The sequence below is a fragment of the Carassius gibelio genome, chromosome A9 (genome assembly GCF_023724105.1).
Source record: "Carassius gibelio isolate Cgi1373 ecotype wild population from Czech Republic chromosome A9, carGib1.2-hapl.c, whole genome shotgun sequence".
Classification (NCBI taxonomy): domain Eukaryota; kingdom Metazoa; phylum Chordata; class Actinopteri; order Cypriniformes; family Cyprinidae; genus Carassius; species Carassius gibelio.
This window is the reverse complement of record NC_068379.1, coordinates 18214355-18230554: the sequence shown is the minus strand read 5'-3', so window position 1 is coordinate 18230554 and position 16200 is coordinate 18214355. Positions and strand designations below refer to the sequence as shown.

At 36.2% G+C, this 16200-nt stretch overlaps 3 protein-coding genes across 4 annotated transcripts; all 3 read right to left on the bottom strand.

The window, feature by feature from the left end:
• Positions 1–3543: 3543 nt before the first annotated feature.
• Positions 3544–6711, bottom strand: LOC128019829 (toll-like receptor 13). The gene has a single exon (XM_052606095.1). It carries the CDS (start codon positions 6580–6582, stop codon positions 3742–3744), a length of 2841 nt encoding a protein of 946 aa, XP_052462055.1. The 5' UTR covers positions 6583–6711; the 3' UTR covers positions 3544–3741.
• A 748-nt stretch (positions 6712–7459) lies between these two features.
• On the bottom strand, positions 7460–10245 carry LOC128019830 (ileal sodium/bile acid cotransporter-like). The gene is made up of 6 exons (XM_052606096.1): positions 9607–10245; positions 8960–9078; positions 8780–8868; positions 8525–8700; positions 8237–8394; positions 7460–8108 (listed from the first exon to the last, which is right to left on the bottom strand). Exons 1-6 carry the CDS (start codon positions 9984–9986, stop codon positions 7936–7938), a joined length of 1095 nt encoding a protein of 364 aa, XP_052462056.1. The 5' UTR covers positions 9987–10245; the 3' UTR covers positions 7460–7935.
• A 1248-nt stretch (positions 10246–11493) lies between these two features.
• On the bottom strand, positions 11494–15961 carry LOC128019831 (GTP-binding protein 8-like). Of its 2 annotated transcripts, XM_052606098.1 has the most exons (7): positions 15721–15944; positions 15074–15398; positions 14769–14867; positions 14562–14692; positions 14243–14342; positions 13321–13439; positions 11494–11885 (listed from the first exon to the last, which is right to left on the bottom strand). In XM_052606098.1, the coding sequence occupies exons 2-7, from the start codon at positions 15395–15397 to the stop codon at positions 11798–11800; spliced, it is 861 nt and encodes a 286-aa protein (XP_052462058.1). In that variant the 5' UTR covers position 15398; positions 15721–15944; the 3' UTR covers positions 11494–11797. The 2 variants fall into 2 exon arrangements, with proteins under 2 accessions (XP_052462058.1, XP_052462057.1); XM_052606097.1 differs by having other exon boundaries at positions 15074–15961.
• Positions 15962–16200: the final 239 nt, after the last annotated feature.

The window sequence follows — 16200 nt, the reverse complement described above, 5'->3', positions numbered from 1 at the left end:
GCACTTTTTAATGGCATGGATTGATCAACAGATTACTCCAATAAAATGTTTATAGGAATTTTTTTAGAATCTGATTTTTTTTTTTTTTTTTTTCTGAATAATATCTGGTTGTTTTGTTTTTGTGTAGGTCAGTTTCAGAGATGAGTTGTAAGCAAGAGACCACCTATTTCATTATGTAACAGCAGCATTACATTTAGATGGATTTTCAGAAAAAAATATGTTTCTGAGACCATATACTTTGTGAAGTGTATTGTGACTGCAATGTATTAAACAAAATATTTCTGTTTTTGTATTAAAACCATAGGACCATATTTGTTTAGAAAGTTTTATAGATGGGCTTGCTCATAAACTTTAATGCAGAATTACTATACCTTACACATGTTTCACCAAGTTTGGACCAGAATAATTAACAGAATTATTCAGTTAATGCATAATAATTATGACAGGATATTTAGAATAATTAAGAGTGGAAATGTCCGATTGCCCTTTATAAAATCTATTTATGCTTAGACCTTAATAAGATTTAAGAAGTTTTATGGCCATATTGACATTGACTGCCTTGAGAAAATAGAATAGAAAATAGCATGCCCTAGTTTTTCCCAACCTCTGTTCTGCTCTTTCCTTTCCTGGTCTTTGTTTTATCTATTGTTTCATTTCAAACCAAATTTTAAAACCAAAATATTTATTTAAAATAATTATTTTGATAAATTTTCTCTAAATTTTTTGTGTGATATTACTAGTGTGTTAAGTGTCCGAATAGGTCACCACGAGAGTATACTTTTAACACTTTCATGGAGCGATCTTACCTGAGTGCATGCTCACTCCTTCACATTAGATGGAGCTGTAAACAACCCGATTCATATGGACATCGATACATGTCCCGGGTATTTCAATAAAACTAAGTATAAAATAAAAAAAATGTATGAACATTATTAATATCTCTTTCTCTCTCTCTCTATCTCTCTCTCTCTCTCTCACACACACACACACACACACAATGTCTTATTTGAATGTGCAAAAGAAGTCTATTTTTAAAGGAGGAACCAGAAAACTTTTTTTGCAGAAGCAACTCTTTATAAAATAAACATAAGTTGGGCGGAGCCATTGCCAGTTTGCACCGTCCCAAATGTCTGTGCTGTTTGTTTCTGGCACTGTACATAACGTGTGAACAGTTGAACACCTATGGCAAGTTTTTAATGGCATAGCATAGAGTGACCTCTGTCAGAGCCGTAGCCTTGTGGGCACCACATTGATGTGAAATACAAATGCACCTCAAACAACCTGGGTTAAAATCCCAGCTCATGTTACTTTTCTGCTCCTGTTCATTTCTCAACTGTTTCCTGTCTCTATTCCTACTGCCCTGACCATTAAAGGTGGAAAAACCTCATTGCAATAAAAAAGCAACAGCAACCTCGGAGCAGTTAAACATTTTTATAATGGAGTCTTGCAAGATATTACAGCAAGACAATAAAGAGATCTCCCATGTTTCTCACACGTTTCTCTCCCACTGTCATTTTGGATTCCTTTTTGTATGAACACATCGCAGAGCAGTGCAAGGCGAGCATTTCTGGTTATAAAGCATGTACGTTTTTTTATTTATTATTATTTTGCTATATAAGACCATTATTCATTGTCTGGTATAGAACCATTTGAAGCTGCACTGGAACTGTAATATTGACCTTCAACCGTATGGTAGATGGAGAATAATCCTATAATGTTTTCATTAAAAACCTCAATTTATTGACTGAAGAAAGGCAGATGTTAACATCTTTGATGACATAGGGGTGAATAAATTCTCAGGACATTTTCATTTGAAAATTAACTAATCCTTTAAGAACCACTGACTTAGTAATTACTGCTTTCAGTAAAAAAATGACTTTTCATTTCATAATTATGACTTACCAAAGCATGATTTTGTTTTTTACTCAGGGGAAATTTCTTTCAAAAGAGGATGGTCTTGAAGCCACTGGAGAAGGAGTCTTCTTTCAGAAATATGGCTGCACATCTAATGGAAATGATGCACTGGTGCAGAAGCTGTAAGTTTCATCAAGAATGTAAGCTTCTGGCCTTCTTACACCTGAAGTGTCTAGCAGCTGAAGGTACACAAAAAAAATAAAAAATAAAATAAAATACTCTAACAGAAATTTGTGTTTTATTCATGAGACATTCTTAAAACATAAATTGTTATTTAACCAGGTGTGTATTTCCTACCTAATCATATAATACATATATTTTTCAGGGTGAAGAAGAGATTAAATAATTTTAAGTTAAAGGTTCAAAAGGCATTGATGTTTCAAAAGAAATTGCAAAAAAAAACAAAAAAAACATTCCAATTATATCACTGCACTTTTGAAAGAAAGTGAAAGTGACGTGACACACAGCCAAGTATGGTGACCCATACTCAGAATGCGTGCTCTGCATTTAACCCATCCAAAGTGCACACACACAGCAGTGAGCACACACACACACCGTGAACACACACACGGAGCAGTGGGCAGCCATTTATGCTGCGATGCCCTGGGAGCAGTTGGAGGTTCAGTGCCTTGCTCAAGGGCACCTCAGTTGTGGTATTGCCGGCCCGAGACTCAAACCCACAGAGTCAAACTCTCTAACCACTAGGCCACGACTTCCTACAAGAGAAGGGAGAACTCTATGTCACCACGGATTTTTAATGACATGATACAGAACTGCCAGGTACAGAACTACATGTTCTAGGATGTGTTCTAGACCTTCTAGACCATTTAAGGACTTCGTTTAATTGAAACACAGTACATGCAGGCCACAGCAACAATCCTCAAAAGTAGAGGTGTAAGGAAACAAAAAGGTACCTGGAGCTGGGGAAAAAAGGTTTCACCGGCTCACAAACCAAATGTGCATGTGACATTTTATGCACACTTTTAATTTTGTACAGAAATAATGTTTAATTTTGGATTAAAAAATTAAGTTGTTTCCCAATGACCTCTGCTGAATGGGATGTGACAATCAAGTAAAATAAATTAAGTGAATAAGAATAATGCAGAGTTTAGCTCCAGCTTGCCTCAACACACCTGCCTGGAATTTTCATGTATACCTAGTAAGACCTTAATTAGCTGGTTCAGGTTTGCTTGATTAGTGTTGGAGCTAAACTCTGCAGGACTCCAGGACTGAGTTTTGTGATCCCTGCCCTAAATGGTTCTTATAATATAATTGGATTCATGATGGAATTCAACAATTCCTAAGGAGATAAAAACCATACTTATTACAAATGTACTCTATATAAACGATACATTCGCACCCCATTAACGAAGGTGTTCTAGGAAACACATCTGAAAACATGAACTGAAACTTATTTGCATAAACACATGAACAAAAATACCTAATGTACATATCTGTTCAGCACATGCATAAATAGTCTGTGGTGGAGATTATTTAGAAAAGGGAATTTTCAGTAGTCAATCCAAACATCAGTTTGTGTCTGCTTAAAGTGCACTAAATGTTTTAAGATGTGAAATGACTGCAAAAGGCAAATATTACCATGTTTGCACAGTGAATCATATTTGATGTTAAACCAGGTTTATTAAAGCATATTATAAAAAGCACATGCTTTACAAAATAGTCGTAACATGTGTATACAGTATATTCATTTAAAATTATAAAAAAAAGAAACTAGAAACAAAAAAATAGAAACAAAAAAAATTGCCGATTGATTTTGGTTTAGTTTTTTTCTTTTTCTTTTGGAACTATACAGTATAGAAATGAAGTTTAGTTTGTTTTATCGGAGCTCAGTTTACACCACAACCTGTCCCAGAATGCCTCATGCATCTCAGGCTCCCGTGGCCAGTCTAGATAGGTTCTAGTTTTTACCAGCCGGGCCAATCTATGATGGGAGGATAGCAAGCGAGACGGAATCATTTCTAGGAACACCAGGATAAGAATGTCCCTGTGTTCAACTTGGAGCCGGTAGGTGGCCAGCTGCATCTCTAAAGAACACCAGTTGCTACGGATGTAGTTGCGACTGATGAGACAAAGAGTCCGGCGACTTGCATAGATGCTGTCTGTGATGTTTTCCACAATGTCTTGTCCCAGTTGAAAGTCCCGACTATGAAGGCAGAGACGCAAAAATGGAGGTCCCCGCTGCTCTAAATTTGGGAGAAGTTCCTCCATGACCCAATTCTCGTCCTTACTGCTGTAGGACACAAAAACATCGTAGCGGTACTGGTGTTTACTGTTCACATGCAAAGCCTCTCGTAACCATCCACTGGCGATGTGATAGAATGGCGCAATATATTGGCCTGCAAACTTATATGACAGTACCACAATAATAAAAATACACAAAAAGCCAGAGGTGGAGGTGAAGAACACAAATTCGATATCAAATAAACAGGTTTTGGAATAATCAACAAAGTTAAGGTGGTCGATTCCGTTGTCAGTCAAGCACTGCAGTTCTTTCATGGTGGGCTTGAACATGGCAACCTGCACCTTCCTGTTGTCCTTCGCCCATGAGACCAGCCACGCATTATCACAGTTGCAGTACAGACCCAAGCCCAGAAGATGGAGGTACTTCAAACTAGTGAGATGTTCCACCAAGTTTTGAAGGACATTGATGTTATCTTTGGGTATCAGTACTAGACCTGTCAATGCTTTTAAGTCTTTGGTCAGACTTCCATCCAGAAAGAACATTCTGCAGTTTGTCAGGATCAGCGTCTGGAGTTTTGTCAGATTGTGAAACATTGTGGCCAGGTTCGGCTGCTTCGTCAAGTCAATGTTTTCCAGTTTTAGGGTTTTTAAATGGACAAGTTGATTGATTACAGCCAAGTCTCCAATACCGTCTGAGAACACTGACCGAAATTCCAGATTGACGACCGATCTTACATATTTCCCAATGAATTCATTTCCACAGTTCATATATGCTGCATTTATCTTAAGGGTGTCTACATATGTCAAGAGTGAACTGTTGCAGCCCTCAACGGTCACATATTCACTTTTAATGTGGAAGGTTAGACCCTGACCAAGTGTAGCATGGTTCCTGACCACAAGCTGCATTGGTCTCAAGCCTGAACTAATTAAAACGTAACTTAAATTATATGGAATGATTCCAAATATATCAGAAAAATGGAGTGTGATCAGTGTCACAGCAGGTGGGAAGTTCAGATCTCCCAGCAGAAGTGCACTAAGGTTAATCAGATCTCCAAATGATGCTGGTTCAATATGAATTAAAGGATTTTCTTGGAGATCTAAGACCATAAGTCCATATAAACCACTGAATGCATGTCGATAAATGTAAGATAACTTATTGCTACAGAGTTTTAGCTCTTTTAACTTGGGTAATCCAATGAATGCAAAATCTTCAATGTTAGAAATGTTACTGACGGATAGGTCCAGCATTTCAAGAACTGCAAAACAATAAAACTGGTTGGAAATGATCTTATCTATGTTATTTGTGCTTAGTATCATAACAGAAAGACTTTTGACCGTCTGTGGAAATGAAGCACAAAGAGAAAAGAAATCATTTGGTCTGAGCACATGCTTAATTATGTTAACAAGAGTGAGATTTCTGAAAATCTGAAAGACTGAATATACATCCAAGAGATCCACAATCTTATACACATATATGTTACCTTTGAGCACAATTCCCTTAATATCATCACAGCCATGTGAGATATTAGCAGGGGTTAGTGGCATGTTAATAGTCTCATAACGAACTTCTAAAGACTCAACTGAATATGACTTTGCTGCAGTACACAAGTCATCAACGTTAAGTACATCCACTCTTACACTCAAATCATGAATTTTATGTACTCCAAATAAAGAAAGATCTCTGAGGAAATCAGTGTTTGAAACAAAGCACAATCTATAGATATTTCCCAATGCTTTTAAAGCTCCCTGGTCTACATGCTCTACTATTCCTAAATAAAAATGTACCTCTTCAATATCGAACTCAGTTGATATGTAACTGTCAGAGATGTTGAACACCGAGCAGTTAGGGTAATGAAGTCTATTTAGCTCATATTCCTCTAACTTAAACAGCTTCAGTGATTTTGCTTTTGCAAGTCGACAAACAACCTCAGATATATTCTTCAAGCACACATTGAGTATCTTTAATTTTTGCAGCAGAGGAATCGTCTCAAAAACATTTGGTGCCAGTGGTGATAAACTGTACTGTGAAAGAGACAAATGGTTAAGTGAGGAAAGGCGACTGAAATCAAGAGCTACCTCACAGCAGATTTCTGTAGACAAGAAAGACAGTGTTAATGAAGATACGTTGGTCAGTTCATTAAAAGCCTCTGGGGGGATCTCTGAGAAACATCCAACAATTTCAAGGTATTCCAAGGAAGCAAAGCGTGAGAATGAGTCTGGAGCCAAGGCACCATGGAAGTCTGGTTCCATTTGAATGCAGAGGTTAAGTAAGTTTGATGGAAGTCCACGCAGGTCTTCTTTAATGTTAGTTACATGATGGCACTCAGCAATGTTTGTTTTTCCAGCACAGGTTGTTTCAACAGGAAACTCTTTCACATCACTGTAGAAAAGGCATTTATCAGCAAGCCAAGAACATATGCATGAAGTCTTCAGAAGCAGTATGTAGAGCGAGAACAGAGATACCATCTTCAGTTCCTCGGTGATCTTTACAGCTTATGATTCTTCTTGTCTTGGTTTAATCGTTCTTTCACTGGAGGTTATAAACCATGTCAGAACATTTGAATAAGAAACTAAACTTCCCTTTTCAGTCTCCAAATTCTACAAATGTGTGGCTCTTAGTCTGCTGCCTTATTTCTCTGTGGTATTAACACATACACATGAGGGTTTAAAAGAGAAGTTTTGTCAACCTTTTCTTTTTTTTTTCTTTTTTTTTTTTAAGTCCTGCGTTTCTCATGTTGATCATAAATATCACAATGGAAGTCAATGCGCACTAAAACTGTTTGGTTATCAACATTCTTCATCAAAATGCATCAATGTTCCACATAAGAACAAAAGTCATATAGGTTTAGAACAACATGGGGGTGAATGAAGATAGAAGATTTACATTTTTGGGTGAACTATCTCTTTTAGGATCAAGTTCTGAAAGCTCATTTAGCCATTCTGAGCTGATTATTGTTTAGCTGAATTTGATCAAATTTCAGTAATTTCTGAGAAACTGCAGTGTGACAAGTGTGATATTTTTTATATAAGCCAATTTAGGGGCACTCTCATAACAATTACTCTCACGTAGGGTATAATACATGGCCAATATAATTAGCTTCTGGTGAAGTGCAATAATGAAATTTTACAGTTTAAAGTCTGCTAGGATCGAGAGCTGACATCACACTTTTGAATATAACTTTTTTTTTTAATGGTATTTTGCATATAAATATCACCAACAAAATAAAACGTAAAACACCCTGCATGAAATGTCAATCTAAATTGTAAGCAATGTTTCTGTTAGTGTTTAGATGTTAAGTAATTTAAGGCAGTTAAATGCTTTATATATAAAAAAAGAAAAAAAAAATCCTCTGTACATGGAATAGTCCCATTGTTCAAACATGGTAAAAAAAAAAAAAAAAAAAAAAAGTATACATTTTTCTGTATCATACATAATTTAAAAAGCAAAACATTAAAGGTTCATTTCAATTATGTGTATACTAACATTTAAATAAATTAGCCTACATTCAACCTACTTGGGATGTGTACTTTATGTTTTCTTAAATTAATTGAAAGTTGCAAACCAAAGACAAAACGTAACTCACAATTCACAGTCAAAATACAGCTTTATATCAGTAAACCTGTTGGCAGACTCATCGTAAAAACATATTTTAATGCTTTCTTGGTTTGTTTGTATAATATAGGAAAGTGCATCCACTTTGGGGTTGAGTGTAACGACACACTCTCTGGTTGAACTGGAACAGCTTGTTTAAAGTTCATGCCTCCAGAAGGTCAATGTGGACCGCTCCGGTCACACAGGTTAGCAGAATGACGTTTAGCTCACAACTTTGTACCATTGTCCTTATTCTCAGTGTTGCTATTCTCATCACAGTGAAAGCCACCATTCTCCAAAGTGTAATTCTGCATATCCTGATCCTCAACTGTGCTCTGTGTGCCTTCTCCATTCTCCTCTGCCGATGTCCCCCGCCTACAGCGCTTCATCATGTAATAAACTACAAATACATCAAAAATCATCATAATATGAGTTATCAACTTTTCAAAGTAAAGTGAATGTTATGATTCCCCAAACAAAATATCATATTTTTCAATGTGTAAATGCAGAGTGAACGAGTGAACTTACATCCTATTACAATCGCAGCCACAACCAGTTGGAAGATACTGTAGATTAAGGGGAAAGCGAACATGAGCTCAAGCTCAGAAGGACTGAAGGACAGCTGGGTAATAGTACTGGCCAGCTGGGAGTTCTGCATGCCTGTTTCTAAAGCAATGGTGCGGCACCTGCATTCATGAAAAAATAAACCATCATATTTTTCTTCAGACTTTTTGCCACATTTATTGACCCTTCAGAGTATGTGTTCTAACTGTCCCAGTAAATCATCTAATGCCTCATGGGAAGACAGATTTTTACCTGTACCAAGGTTGTCCCACAAAACGTGCCAGGAGAAAGCCCAGACCAAAGCCAATAAATGGATAAATGGTACCGATGATCCAAAGCGAAGGAGAAATGGTCCATGATGACTGATAAAGCACACCCCCTATGACTGCAATGATGATGATGAGGAAGATTCCTACCACAGATCCCACCTATACATAGAAAAACAAAAGACGTGTGAAGCTGCATGGCATGCATGAGCGTTTATTAAACACAGAAGCAAAAACTAACCTTGAGGATCTTTTTGGCTGCTTTGGGCCACCTGTGTTTCGTGTAAATCCCGAGACCAACAGGGACAAGTAAACTCACTAGTGTGATTCCTGAAATGATCGTCGGCAACATTTAAGACAGAAGTCAAACGGATACATAAAATGGAAAGTCTTGTATTTAGGTTATTTGAGGCCGGTTTACCGATGCTGTCATAAGGGATCTGGATAGCATCGCCTGAAGTCCAGACTGAGGTATAGATGAGCAGACAAAGAGGCATCATTCCCAGAGCCAGAATTGAAGAACATGCAGTCATGCTGATGCTATGGGCAGCAGAAAACAGTGTTAAAAATTGTCGTTCTGTCCCAGCATTGGATTATGATAAATCTAGTAAATTTGCAAATGCCCTTCAAATAATTTGGGTCTAGTTATGCTAAAAAAAAAAGAAAGAAAGAAAAAAATAAATGTGTTAAACAAAACTGAACATTTTCTGTATGTAAAAGGTTCTAAAATATTCTATAATCACAATAATTGTATTATCATTATACTAAAATAATAAACAATAATAAAAAAAAAACTGTATAATTCTACATAATTTCAGAAACATTAGTTCCATCTATAAATATAATTTATCAAACAGATAAAAAAAAAAAGAAAAAAAAAATTCTAGTTCAGCCTAGTAGACATTTAATGAAAACAGTGAAAGTAAACCTACATATGACACTACTGCATTTAAAAAAGACAGACTTCATGTTTAAAAGAGCTGATCGTTACATAATTTATTTCTAGGAACTAGAAAGTGTTACAAGCTATATAATGACAACGGAAAGTGAACAGATGGATAATCTCACCTGAGGTCCATGTCTCCATCTAGCCAGTAGCAGAAAATATTGGAGCTGGAACCTCCAGGGCAACATCCCATGATGATGATGACTATAGCCTGGACTGGAAGCACGTTGAAAATCAATGAAAGTGCAAAGGCTGTGAAAGGCATGATGCCAAACTGGCATAGGAAGCCGATGAAAATGCCCCAGGGCCTGCGGATGTGCACCCAGAGCTTCCTTGCTTCGACGGTGCAACCCATTGAAAACATGACCAAGGCCAGCATGACGGTAAGCGTGGTGCTCATCGCCACGTTCAGGATGTCATTGAATGGATCACGGGGCACCAGGCAGGACGTGCCCGTGCAGATGGTGGCGTTTATGGGGCAGGTGGGCTCTGGTGCACACATGTTGACAAAAGGGAGTTTGAATGAAGTGGTAAAGAAAGAAAATCAGATCCTATGGGGCAGATGGTGTAGATTCCAATGCTTATTTGAGAAAGTGAGCTAAGATTCCAGACATTTTCCGAAACACCTTCTTTCCCACCCTCAGTTCTCTCTTTCCTGCATCCCAGGTGACAAAAAGTGAACTTTTACCTGTCTCTTATAGCTTTAATATCAGCCTATGGTCTATAAAATTCGGAGGAAAATTGTTGAAAAATAATTAACTTACTGCAAATGTTTTATGGGGTCAGCGTCCAAATGCCAACACATAAAAGAAAGAGAGTGAGCGAAAAAACAACAACAATGTAATTGCCGAAGTAACATTTAGACAAAATAAATGCAATTGCACCCTCCTGCAATTTTATAACACTGTGGCACTTAAATTTTATTGTTTTTCTCCAGATATGGGCCTATACCATCACCACCCCTGCTGTTGCTGAGTGGGGAAGACATGATGCCTATATGACCCAAAACAGTACGTGCGTCACACAGATGAAAAGAAAAAAAAAAATGTCATAAACTGTATGATTCTTTTGAAAAGACTTTAGAGATATGACTGTAGGAGTGTATGGTACCTCAATCACTTTTTTCCAAATACAAATACACACACATATACCTTTTCACAAAGTTAAATAAATAAAAAAGTGAACAGTTTGAGGTGCTTATATAACCGTGTAACATCTGTAAGGACTCTTAGGTGCAAAGTACATTGATGAAATTGGTACATACTGCTCTCACAGGGTAAAAGGAAACAAAAAAAGCTTGCTTAAGGCCTTTAACTCTCAGTCACAATATATATTAAAAAAAAGATGTTATGAAGCTCTTTTCCAGTCTTAGCATGGACATTGTGGGGTTAAATACCAAGCACTCATTACACTAAAATTTATATCAACATGACTGTCTTCTTCAATGAGGGTTTTCAGAGTATGTTTGAAATATTAAGGTTAAAAAATGAATTAAAAATGAACTAAATGTAGTTTTGGTATTGGTTTAGAAAATTTGGCAAATTGAATAGTGTGTCTATGCAACTGCAACTGAAAAACAAGCTGTGCTGTACTTGTCAAATCAATGACAATAACCTTGTAATACGCAATAAGATTATTAACACTGGGGTAGAATCACAAAACCCAGCTTTACCACAATTAATTAGCAAGAGTAATGTCTGAAAAGTGTGTGACATTGACCACAGCACACTAGGTTTACAACAAACCAGGGAGATGAAATTACCTTGAGAGAGTCAATTCAAGAGTAAGAAGTCATTCTGTTATTCATTCACTGGGTTTAACCCATTTACTTGGATACAGGTTCAGTAATTAACTCATTCTACAAATAGGCCACAGTTTCCAGTAATTGTGCTAACAGAAAAACTGATCTGTAACTTGATCTGATCATATCATGATGACACATTTTCGTTTAATCTCCAAATGCATGAGCAAGATTTAAAGTTGAAAGGTCACTCACAAACATTCAGAGCTACACCTTCTGCCATTTTATTTCGAAGAACAAATAACAGTAACAGACAGGAATGTGCGTTTGGGGTATGCCCTACGATCTCACTAAAATATAAATGTTTTTATCATACATTTGATTCCTGGATCATTGAGGGAGTTTATACACAGCTGCATGAATCCTGAAACTAGTAATACACTTATTCTAGCATCTGCATGTGAAAAGAATACATAGATTCAGCAATTCAATGGTTTAAATCAGTCATCTTCAAATTGTTTTTATAACATTGAGTCCAGTCCTCAGACATGTGGAAAGGCAGTGCGGTACACTCACGACTGTTTAGCGTTAAGCTGTAGATTTCCTGTAACATGTGCTATGAAACACCTGAGCAGATAAATCCCAGAGAACTGGACTGAACTGCAGGTCAAAGGAAGAGAGGGGAGAGAGAAAAAAAAAAGTTAATTGTATGTGCGTTACTTATCACTTTATCTGTGAAGAGTGACTTCCAGTATTGACACACAAATACAAATGAAGAACCCCTAGCCTTATCTTATCAGCAAGCTGATAACCATCTGACCACATTAACATTTTTAATCTAGCAGAGAGAACCTTCCTCATTTTTATAAAAGAACTATAGTCAGAAGCACTAATATATCCGTATAACAGCTTTGATCTAATTGCTGGTGATCGAGAGTACCTCAGACGCACATTCACATGAAACAAAAAGAAGTGATGAAGGATGAGTGTGCTTCACAAGCTCATCACTGCTCATACGCACATCATCACAATGACATGTGAAACACCTTACAATGCAGCCGTAATGTTGTAAAAATCCTTGATGTGGCCAATATAGCCAAAAAGCAGACTATAATACACACACAAACACATGCACACTGTAGTGTCATTTTCAGCAGCCATTGCTCAATAAACATTTATTTGTAAGTTATTAGATTAATATTCTCTTTAAAAGGGTTAGTTCATCCAAAATTGAAAATTATGTACGATGCTGCTGACGTGTTTTCTGGTGCGCCCAATAACAAAGAAAACACGTCAGCAGTGTTGTGAACGTGCTCACAACAGACCCGGAAGAGAAGACAATGCTGAATAAAGTTGTAATTTTTAGATCAAAATGTATTTTCGATGCTTCAAATATTCTAACGGACCCTCTGATGTCACATGGACTACTTTGATGATGTTTTTATTACCTTTCTGGACATGGACAGTATACCGTACATACATTTTCATTGGATGGACTGAGAGCTCTCAGACTAAATATAAAATATCTTAAACTGTGTTCTGAAGATGAACGAAGGTCTTGCGGGTTTGGAACGACATGAGGGTGAGTTATTAATGACATAATTTTCATTTTTGGATGAAATAACCCTTTAAATTGTGCTGCTTTTTTTGGAAATCATGATACATTTGTTTCTGGATTCAATGATGAATATAAAGCTTAAACGAACATGCATTTATCTGAAATAGAAAACTTTTGTAAGTGTTTGATTTTCCAACATTGTTAGTTTATTTTTATTTTTTTACAAAATCTTCTCATTTGACACCTAGATAATGTTATTTAGCTGGCTAACATAAATGAGTTTTTTTGCATAATTGACATAATAGTGCTTCAGCAAATGTGATTATTGGAGTCACATTATATCTCTATACTTTCCAGCTTGTTGTAAAGTTCCTTTTTTTAAATAAAATACATATTTATTGAACACTGACTGGATTGACAGATAAGAAAGCCACATAGTTAAACCCTGTTTATGTGTAAACTTTACGGGATGCAAAATCATTATCATTATTACATAGAAAGAAATTACAAAAGAGAATGTGTGTCTACATATCTCACCTCACAAGAAATGGCTGTGGGAAACACAGGCTGGTTTGATTTTTGATAAAGTCCCGAAGTTGTAGGGTAAGAGCCAGCAAAGCGCCATGACGGGTTCTGTCTATTTTAGTTACCACCAGCTAAAACATGACAGAGAGGTAAAACATGTTATTTTCTGCCATCTTACACACACACACATACAAATATATATATATATATATATATATATATATATATATATATATATATATATATATATATATATATATATATATATATATATATATGTAGAATACATAATGTATTCTTTCAAATGAAGAGACAATAATATTGTGCATTTGAAAAAGTCAAAGAGGCATTAACATTTAAAATGAAAAAGTACTTTTGGCTTAGTTCACACTATAATGGGTATTTTACAAGATATGGAAACAGATCAGTTTTTCTCCCCTCCAGACTGTGTAGTCAGTGACTGTTGTCTCTACATCTGCTGCCACAGTAAAGACAGACGCCTCAGCACAATGACAAGGTACTTTCTCTCACTGTAAAAAGTACACTAGTATATTTTAGTAAAAGTTGTAGAAATCACACTTTTAAGATCAGGCTACCTCATATATTAACATTTTTCTACAGAGTGGTAACTCTGGTTCTTCAATAAAACAAGAATTGTTGACGAGGTAAAAAAAAAAAAGTTTTTGTATATATATATATATATATATATATATATATATATATATATATATATATATATATATATATATATATACATACATACACACATAGTTTTAGTTTATATTAAATGCTTTATTTTGTCTTGTTTTAAGTCATCATGCTGAGGGCCTCTGGTTGAGAACCACTGTTCTAGACTGAGATGTTGAAAACAGCATTTAATACTCTGATGCCCCCTTCTGAACAATCCCAATAAGAGCATGAGACAAACACTCACCACGTAAGGCAAATTGAACTCCTCACACATCTCCACAGCAACCAAATCCACCTTCTGCAGACCTGCACCTCCATCCACCAGCAAGAACGTCCTCGCCAGACTAGAGACACATAGATGAGAGAATCGAAGAGAAAGAAAAACTATGAATTCTGTCACTCTATATATATATATATATATATATATATATATATATATATATATATATATATATATATATATCTGACACAAACTTTATCATCTACTACTTTCTAAACTCAAAAACAAGCATGCAAAAAGAAATATTGTGAGCTAAAACAAAACAGTATCAACTTCAACCTACTTGTGACGCCCTTGAAGGTACGGTTCAACCATCTCTACAAAGTCCTTTGGGGCCTTGTGTCCATACCCTGGCATGTCGACAAGGGTAAACGCCTTTCCCACAGTGAAGAAATTTAGTTTTTTGGTGTGGCCCTGTATGAAAATAAAGTATTTATCTCTGACCATGCAGGACAGAACGGCAGAGAACATCCATGACATACAGACTCACTGGAGTTTTAGAGACTCGCACATCTACCTCCGGCACAAGAGAGAACAAGGCACGTATGAGAGAAGACTTTCCCACGTTACTTCTGCCCATAAAACACACCTGCAATGCACACAAGCAAACCTGAGACACAGTGTGAAATGTCTAGTGCAGTAGTTGTCACCACTTCAAATGATTTAAAATTAATATTATAAATGTAATAGTCATATATATAAAGCAATCTAAATGAATTAAAATGCTAAAATAAACAACCCAGATGTAAACTGAAATCATATTTCAAATGATGATTAAAGACAATCTTATCATACCTCAGGCTGTTTAAGAAGAGGTACATGGTCTATCCGGACTGCAGAGGTAGAGTAGTCGATACTGTGTTTAGAGGAGGGAGTGAACAGTGTCTCTGCCTGACGGAGTTCCTCCAAGCTGGGATGAAATATCTTGAATTCTTCCTGACTGACCTGTGAGGACAGGTGCTCCTCCAGACTGCTAAAGGGGTAAAGTAGACCCTGACGCCTCCTCTCAGGGAGCACACACACATGTTTGATGGAGGCCAGTTGATGAACTCTCCGAACTACTAAAGGACAATGTGATATATGTGTCTGAAGCAGAGCCAATGTCTTTATCCTCAGCATCCTGTTAAATCAGTTCAATCAAGATGAAAATGTTTGGTTTTTTGAAGTCAGTTCGTGTGTCATATCAATTCATTGGAATTTTTAGTCCGAGAAAATCGTTCTTGATGGTTTCTTAAGTTTAAATCTTTCAACTAAGATTCACTAAATACTATGGTTCATATCTATCCACTTGTATCCAGAATTGAAATTTTATGACTTTTAATCAGATAAATCAGCATTTATTTCACAAATAGATAATAGACATATCACATGTCATCCAAGCGCTGCCTTTTGACAAGTTTTAAGAACTTGTAATCAAAATACACAAGAGTGAAACACACAACCTTCTGCAAGCCTGATATCATCTCAAGGTCTTTCACTAGACTGAAAAACTTCATAAAACTCTATCAAAACCACTGAGTCCAGAAATGCACCGCTTCACGCAAACGCATATTTGTTAAAATATTATTACAATAACTAATTAATATCTCTATATCAACTGTTATTAACGGGGCGTGCTATAGGCTATTTATTTCTGTTCAATCTTATCACGCTGTAGATGCGCTTGTTACATCAGAATCGTTCAGAAGGAAACAAACACAAGAACAAAGGTTCCGCCTTCTTGTATGGGAAAACCTAACTTAATTTCGATGTTATTTTAATTCATGCTGCTGAATTACCACAACTGAGGGTTTTAAATGGTATTTCAAATCAAACGTTGGTTACTGTGTTGTGAAAATTGAAAACCCCCCAAAAAACAAAAAGAAAATAAATAGAAAGCGACTTTTCTGAATGTTATTTACTATCTCTCAATGTAGTCTTTC

Coding starts and splice junctions, on each gene's coding strand:
- LOC128019829 (XM_052606095.1), bottom strand. CDS start 6,582: ATGGTATCTCTGTTCTCGCTCTACATACTGCTTCTGAAGACTTCATGC.
- LOC128019830 (XM_052606096.1), bottom strand. CDS start 9,986: ATGTGTGCACCAGAGCCCACCTGCCCCATAAACGCCACCATCTGCACG. Junction 8,395..8,524: donor GTGGGACAACCTTGGTACAG/GTAAAAATCTGT, acceptor TCATGAATGCAG/GTGCCGCACCATTGCTTTAG. Junction 8,109..8,236: donor GGCTGCGATTGTAATAGGAT/GTAAGTTCACTC, acceptor ATGTATTTGTAG/TTTATTACATGATGAAGCGC.
- LOC128019831 (XM_052606097.1), bottom strand. CDS start 15,397: ATGCTGAGGATAAAGACATTGGCTCTGCTTCAGACACATATATCACAT. Junction 14,693..14,768: donor TGCGAGTCTCTAAAACTCCA/GTGAGTCTGTAT, acceptor ATTTTCATACAG/GGCCACACCAAAAAACTAAA. Junction 14,343..14,561: donor TACCTTCAAGGGCGTCACAA/GTAGGTTGAAGT, acceptor ATGTGTCTCTAG/TCTGGCGAGGACGTTCTTGC.